This window comes from Kogia breviceps, chromosome 7, assembly GCF_026419965.1.
Source record: "Kogia breviceps isolate mKogBre1 chromosome 7, mKogBre1 haplotype 1, whole genome shotgun sequence".
NCBI classification, from domain to species: domain Eukaryota; kingdom Metazoa; phylum Chordata; class Mammalia; order Artiodactyla; family Physeteridae; genus Kogia; species Kogia breviceps.
In genome coordinates, this window is record NC_081316.1 from 11,213,131 (window position 1) to 11,220,911 (window position 7,781).

General features: G+C 42.0%; 1 protein-coding gene across 1 annotated transcript; it reads left to right on the forward strand.

Annotated features, from left to right (window-relative positions):
• The first annotated feature begins 4,533 nt into the window (after positions 1-4,533).
• On the forward strand, positions 4,534-5,494 carry LOC131759705 (olfactory receptor 9Q1-like). The gene is given in 3 exon segments (XM_067039381.1): positions 4,534-4,751; positions 4,753-4,944; positions 5,002-5,494. Coding segments are annotated over 3 exon segments (903 nt in total).
• The last annotated feature ends 2,287 nt before the right edge of the window (positions 5,495-7,781 follow it).

Sequence of the window (7,781 nt, forward strand, 5' to 3'; positions counted from 1 at the left end):
AAGAGCCCTGAGGGACACCCACCTGGGGTGCCCTATCTCCACCAATGAGAAGGTTCATGGCCTAACAAGGCACATTTCATACCCCAGGGTAGGGGGACATGGCAATATTTGCCCAGTAGGATCTCAGAATTTCTATGGACCAGTGCCTGCCATGTGCCTACCATTCTTCCTTTTTTCTAATGGTATGTTTACTGTGGTTATCCTGCATGGTTCACCAATGTATGTTGGGTGTTTGTAGGGCAGGCAGATAACTTGTCTTTTTAGTTCATAATTCTTTAGACCAAGGGGAGCTGCATCTGGGCTGATAGAGATCACAAGGTCCTAAACTTTGATCCCAACGATGTACAGCTGACCCTTGAACAACACAGGTTTGAATTGCAGGGGTCCACTTATATGTGACTATTTTTCAATAAATACTGCAGTACTACAGGATCCATGTTTGGCTGAATTCAGGACTGTGGGACCATGAGTATAGAATCACTAATTCAGAGAGCCAACTATGGTACTTGAGTGTTTGCAGATTTTGTTATTCGGGGCAGGTCCTTGAAGCAATCCCCCACGGATACCAAGGCGTGACTTGTAATTTGTAGAGGCTTGTATGGGTGGGTGGTCTTAGGTGGTGATGAATGTATTTTGCATGTGGTTTGGTGGTAGGACTTGAGTATTTATGGATGATAGGGAAAAGTGTTCTGAAAACTCCTCTTCCACTGTGAATAGAATATACTCTCCTGCCCCAGATTGTTGAGCTTGACCATGTGACTTTCTTTGGCTGACAGACATGCAGGCCGGATGTAAGCAAAGACTTGAATGTGTTTTGATAATGGAACTTTGCTCACTTGGGCCTCTGCCACTATTAGAAGAACATGTCTTCAGTAGCTTGCTGACCCAAAGATGGTGAGAGACATGTGAAACAAATCAGGAACCAAGCTGCAGCTTGGCTAAGCTAGCCCAGCCCAGCCTTGATAAGCCGAATCCTAGAACCTATGGATGTGAGAGTAAATGCTTATTTTTGTGTGTCACTGAATTTGTGGGTGTTTGTACACAAGAGTAGCCTAGTAAACATTCCATTGTCAAATACTTTTGAGAATTGCTGCAAAATACGTACTTCATTTTGGAGATTTATAAAGTATATTATCGCACGAAAGCCTCCAAGAAATTATTTAGTAAAGACAGTTTTCGTTATTTAACCCAGTTTCTAAGGCATTTTTGAGCACGAAATCATTATTCTGTATGTTAAAAGTAAAAAAAAAAAAAATTAAATGCTAGCTGGAGTTTGACCTATTTTTTTTCTATTGAAGAGAGACATTTCCCTTTGTTGAGGAAAACATCTTAAAGGGCATCTGGATTATGGAATTTAAGAACCTCTAATGTATGGTCTAAATGGAAGGTATTTGGGTATTAAAGATTCAGATTATCATGCATAACAATATACAAAGAATTTTGAGCCTTCTACCAGTAGATTGGACTAGATAGGGATTTGGAAGATTGCGGAGTTGGGAGAAGAGAAATGTAAATAAAAGATGATCTCAGCAGAGAAAGATACGGGTCATATAGTAGTGGGCAGGCTTAAGGTGGAGGTGAGGGGCAGCCAGTGACAAATTTCTTGTGATGGAAATGGCTGGGGAATTTGTAGAACAACGACATCAATTATTCAATTCTAATTTTCTCCCTAATCTGTGTAGTTATGAACCTCTTAAGTTCTCTACAATATTTTTATTAAAAGTCGGCTACCCAAACAAACGCCCTGTGTTAATTTTGCTTTAGAGAGTGAAGGATAAAGACAAAAGGTCATGCTTCATGCTTGGCATGATGTGGTACTGGAAAGGGTGGGAAGTAATGGGAAGTGGCCACGAGTGTAAATAACGCTTTAGCGGAAGCAGGAAAACAGAGCCACGCAAACGCAAGAGTGAGCCCTTGACTGTCCTTGGAAATTCTGGGGTGGGTTCTAGACTTTCTCCTGCACAAAGGATGCACAGAAGGTGAGGGGTGTGGCAGAGATTTCGGCCCCAATATTTGTTTGCACAAATATCTGTGCGCTTCCCTACATCTTCTAGGTTATGTAGGCAGTAATGTTGAACCCCTGTGACTGGATTCAGGTCACTGTGATGTAGGAGGGAGGGAGGCATAACCAGGCCTGGTCCTTAGTGACATCCTGCTTGATCTTTCCCTGTCCTCCCCCGCACTAGCAGTCTTGAAGGTCACCTGCACGAAATGGCTTAGCTGCAAGACAGAGGAGGACTACTTACCCCACACTGGCGTTTCCATGGGTAAATTGAAATTTATTGTGTTCAGTCACTGTGGTTTGAAGGTAATTTCTTAATACAGCATAGCCCAGAGGACTCACTTCGTCACCCAGTGAGCTCTGGGTGTGGATGTGGATGTATGTGTGGTCATAAAAATATGTCCTCTTGGGCTGTAGGGCCTGTGGCTTAGGCGGAGTCCATTTGCAACCAGGACCGACACAATTTCTAGTCCACTCACCAGGTAACTACATGACCTTGGGCCTCTGTTTGCCGTGTTTCCTCACCAGTACACAGGAGGAATTTGTTATCTCTCTCAATCCCACAGGGGTCTTGTGAAGATGAAGAGAGTACTTGGAAATAGTTAAAGCTACTCTGCAAGTATTAGATCTTATTAGGTTGACTTTCCTACATTTTCTTTTCCTAAGTGGAGGGTAGAGAGGAAAGAAATGGAATGTCCATTAAAAGGCACTTTTTAAGCCTGTGCCCTGGAAGCTGTTGGTCTCACCCTCCTTTTTCAAGCGTAGGGTACCAGCGCTATGCTGTACCGTAATGGAGACTGAGGCAAAAGGAAAATCAGTAATACTGATACTCTTTATTTAAAATTTTGATATATATATATATATATATTTTTATTCTGTACCTGTATTTTCATTCAATTTATTTTATTTTATTATTATTATTTTTAACATCTTTATTGGAGTATAATTGCTTTACAATGGTGTGTTAGTTTCTGCTGTATAACAAAGTGAATCAGCTCTACATATACATATATCCCCATATCTCCTCCCTCTTGCATCTCCCTCCCACCCTCCCTATCCCACCCATCTAGGTGGTCCCAAAGCACCGAGCTGATCTCCCTGTGCTATGCGGCTGCTTCCCACTAGCGATCTATTTTACATTTGGTGGTGTATATATGTCCATGCCGCTCTCTCACTTCGTCCCAGCTTACCCTTCCCCCTCCCCATATCCTCAAGTCCATGCTCTACATCTGTGTCTTTATTCTTGTTCTGCCCCTAGGTAAGTCAGAAAGAGAAAAACAAATACTGTATGCTAACACATATATATGGAATCTAAAAAAAAAATTGTTCTGAAAATTTTGATATTTTATTCATCATAGAGATTTTTGTGTTGATTTTTATCTTTGATAATATTATATGATTATTCACCTTGTTTACTAAAGGTTTTGGTGCCACCTTAACTTCTGAATCCAAGGTGAGTGCCTCACTCATCTCACCCTAGTCCTGGACTTGCCTAATACCATCCTGTACTGTGGCCAAAGCCCCACTCATTGCCCCAGGAGTAGTCCCTGGGCTTTCCTGTCCCTGTGAATTTATTTACGCTGCTCCCCCTTTCTGAAGAGTTTTGCCCATCATTCTCCCACCCTCACTTCCATCCAAACTGCCTGCCAAAGTCCACGTCCACTGGGAAGCCTTCCCTGATCTACCCCATCTATAAGTAATCGTGCCTTACATTGACTCCCCATGGCACCTGGACTACACCTCACTTATGAACTTAGTACCTGTTATCTGTAGCATGAATAATTATGTAACCTGCTAGATTGCATAGTCCTTGTAGACACGCATTGTGTTTTCTCTTTTACAGGGATTTGCTTCGTTTTGTATCTCCTGCTCTTCATTTAGAATGCTTAGCACGGTGATGAATCAGTGACCGATATGGTCTCATTTTCTCTTGATTTGCATAATTGTCCAAGACAACAATTATTCTATAATTATTCTGTTCTTCCCCATCTTCCTTATTTCCTTTCCTGAATTGAGCCATCTTGAAATTCAGTGGCTTAACAAAATGCCTCTGAATTGGGGGCCAAAGAAATACTGCCGTGTTAAAGATGCAGAGAGATGACAGAGGCCATGCCAACAAAAAGAGTATGCCAGTTTCTCCTCGGAGCAACATCCCAGGCTTTTGTTTTCCCTGTGATTTCATTTGCTTTTAAAGGTGGGGGGGGGAAGAAGTTGGGGGGAGAGGAGACAGTGAAACACCTGACTTCCAGAGAGGGCAAACTTAGAAGACACGATGTGTCTTGTTGAGGTCTCTGTGTAGAGTCTCCGTTGTGTCCTTCTGAATAATGTGATCAAAGCCTTGCGTTCACATCAGTTTTCTTGACATGTCACAGAACTCCCTTAGAAGTAGGAGTTAAGACCAGTCATCTCTGAAGCAGCACATAGCCCCTGGCATATTTTGTCCATAGCACTTGTTCAATACATGTAACCTAGAGATACAGTTAATTCCTATTTATAGTTCCCTAACTTGCTTCTCAGGTGCCTCTGGATTCATGGCAGAGAAGAACCTCACCTTGGTGACCAAATTCCTCCTCATAGCATTCATTGACTGTCCTGAATGGGCACTACCTCTCTTCCTCCTGTTTCTATTTATCTATCTCCTCACCCTGTTGGGGAACTTGGGCATGATTATCCTGATCCGCATGGATCTCTGACTCCACACCCCCACGTACTTCCTTTTGAGTCACCTCTCGTTCATGGACATCTGCTACTGTGCCTCTGATGATGGCTGTGTTGCTGGAGAACAGGGCCGCTTTATCCTACACACTCTGTGCTGCCCAGTTCTTTCTCTTCACCTTCTTTGGCTCCATTGACTGCTACCTCCTGGCCCGCATGGCCTATGACCGCTACGTGGCCATGTGCCTACCCCTGCTATGTGTCACTATCATGAGGAGGAAGGCCTGGTTGGGTTTTGTGTGTGTGTGTGTGTTGAGGGGGCTTATGCTGCTTCAGCACGTAAGCTTCAGCTTACGTGTCTTCAGCGCCTTGGTGTGGAAGGTCTCAGCTTTCACACTCTCCTTTTGTGGAACCAATGAGATTGACTTCATTTTATGTGACCTCCCTCCTCTCTTAAAGATAACCTGTGGGGACAGCTACACTCAGGAAGTGGTAATTATTGTGTTTTCCATCTTTGTCATCCATGCCTGCATGGTGGTCATTTTGGTGTCCTACTTGCTCATCATCTTGGCCATTATGAGGATTCCCTCTGCAGGAGGCCGGGCCAAGGCTTTCTGGCCGTGTGCCTCTCACCTCACTGCAGTGTCACTCTGCTTTGGGACCCTCATCTTCATGTATCTGAGAGATAACTCTGGCCAGTCCTCGGAGGAGGACGGGGGGGTGTCTGTGTTTTACACAACAGCGATCCCCGTGTTGAACCCTCTCATCTACAGCCTGAGGGACAAGGAAGTGAAGGAGGCTTTGAGGAAAATTCTCAACAGAGCCAGGTTGCCTTAGCCATCCAACCTTGTTCAAACTTGGAAATTCCTGGGAATCATCTCCTCTGCAGTGCCAGCATTCTGGGAACTCATTATTTATAGCACGCTCAATGTTTAGATGAATACCTCATGGCTTAAAGCATTAACAAAGAACCAGAACTTTTAGTTCCAGGGAATGAAAACAAGGAAAGAAAGAGGCAGCCTGAGAAGAGATTGGAGTGAGATTTCTAGCTCTCAGGACAAGTGACAAAAGAATCTGAAGCTAATCCTGTGTAATTCAGATGTGGCACGCCTTACTACAAGACTACATTTTGTTTTTGCAAATTTTCTGTGAAAGATTTCCATCATACAGAAATGTTGAAAATAATGCATAGTGAACTCCCTATACCCAATACTTAGATTTTTTTTGTTTTATCACATATTTATCATCAATCTATTCATTTATACATCCATCAGTTCATCCACAAATCCGCCTTATTTTCTGACACATTTCAAAGTAAGTTGCAGACATCAGTATTAGTACTCTTCTACACTATATAATGTAGAATGATGTCATCAATTAGGATGCAGTATTTAGATTATGTTTATTTTAAAACATGTTTTAAAATTGAACTATAGTTGATTTGCAATATTGTGTTAGTGTCAGGTGTACAGCATAGTGATTCAGTATTTTTGTAGATTATACTCCAGTATAGTTTATTACAAGATTAATGGCTGTAATTCCCTGTACTATAGAGTATATCCTTGGTGCTTACTGTTTTATACATAGTAGTTTTTCTGTTTTCTTGGGTTTTTTTTAACATCTTTTTAAAACAGTTTTTATTTTTTTAACATCTTTATTGGAGTATAATTGCTTTACAATGGTGTGTTAGTTTCCACTTTATAGCAAAGTGAATCAGTTATACATATACATATGTTCCCATATCTCTTCCCTCTTGCGTCTCCCTCCCTCCTACCCTCCCTATCCCACCCCTCTAGGTGGTCACAAAGCACAGAGGTGATCTCCCTGTGCTATGTGGCTGCTTCCCACTAGCTATCTAATTTACATTTGATAGTGTATATATGTCCATGCCACTCTCTCACTTTGTCACAGCTTACCCTTCCCCCTCCCCATATCCTCAAGTCCATTCTCTAGTAGGTCTGTGTCTTTATTCCCGTCTTTTAATAGATACAAATGAGTTTGGGGGGCGGAGGTGTTATATTTCAGAATGGTTAATGTTGATTACCACCCACTGATGTCATTTACATATCTATCTCATTTGATTTAGAGGGACATTTTGATTTCCTCATTGTGCATTCTGAAATTCAGAGAGGTTAAGTAACTTGTCTCTGATTCCAAAGGCCATTCTGTTTGCACTACACATGAGACCTGTTCTCTTTAGGTCACAGATTTCTGGACTGGGCTTCTTATTTTTTATTTATTTATTTTTTTAACATCTTTATTGGAGTATAATTGCTTTACAATGGTGTGTTAGTTTCTGCTTTATAGCAGAGTGAATCAGCTATACATATACATATATCCCCATATCTCCTCCCTCTTGTGTCTCCCTCCCACTCTCCCTATCCCATCCCTCTAGTTGGTCACAAAGCACCGAGCTGATCTCCCTGAGCTATATACATAGTAGTTTGAATATGTTAATCCCATACTCCTAATTTTTCCCTCCCCCTTTGGTAAACATAGGTTTGTTTTCTATGTCTGTGAGTCTGCTTCTGTTTTGCACATTCATTTGTATTATTTTTTTAGATTCCACATATAAGTGATATCACACTGTATTTGTCTTTCTCTGTCTGACTTATTTCACCAAGCATAATAGGTCCATCCATGGCTAAGTAATATTCCATTATATATAATTATGTGCCTATATATATATAAATATCTTCATAATCCAACTATCTTTTTTTTTTTTTTTTTTTTTGCGGTGCACGGGCCTCTCACTGTTGTGGCCTCTCCCGTTGCGGAGCACAGGCTCCGGACATGCAGGTTCAGCGGCCATGACTCACGGGCCTAGCGGCTCTGCTGCATGTGGGATCTTCCCGGACCAGGGCACGAACCCGTGTCTCCTGCATAGGCAGGCAGAATCTCAACCACTGCGCCACCAGGGAAGTCCCCAACTATCTTTTTATGGGCACTTGGGTTGCTTCCATGTCTTGGCTATTATAAACAGTGCTGCTATGAACACTGGGGTGCATGCTTATTTCTGAGAGTTTCTGTTTTTTCTGGATATATATACCCAGAAGTGGAATTGCTGGATCATATGTTGGGTCTATTTTTAGTTTTTTGAGGAACCTCCATATTGTTTTCCATG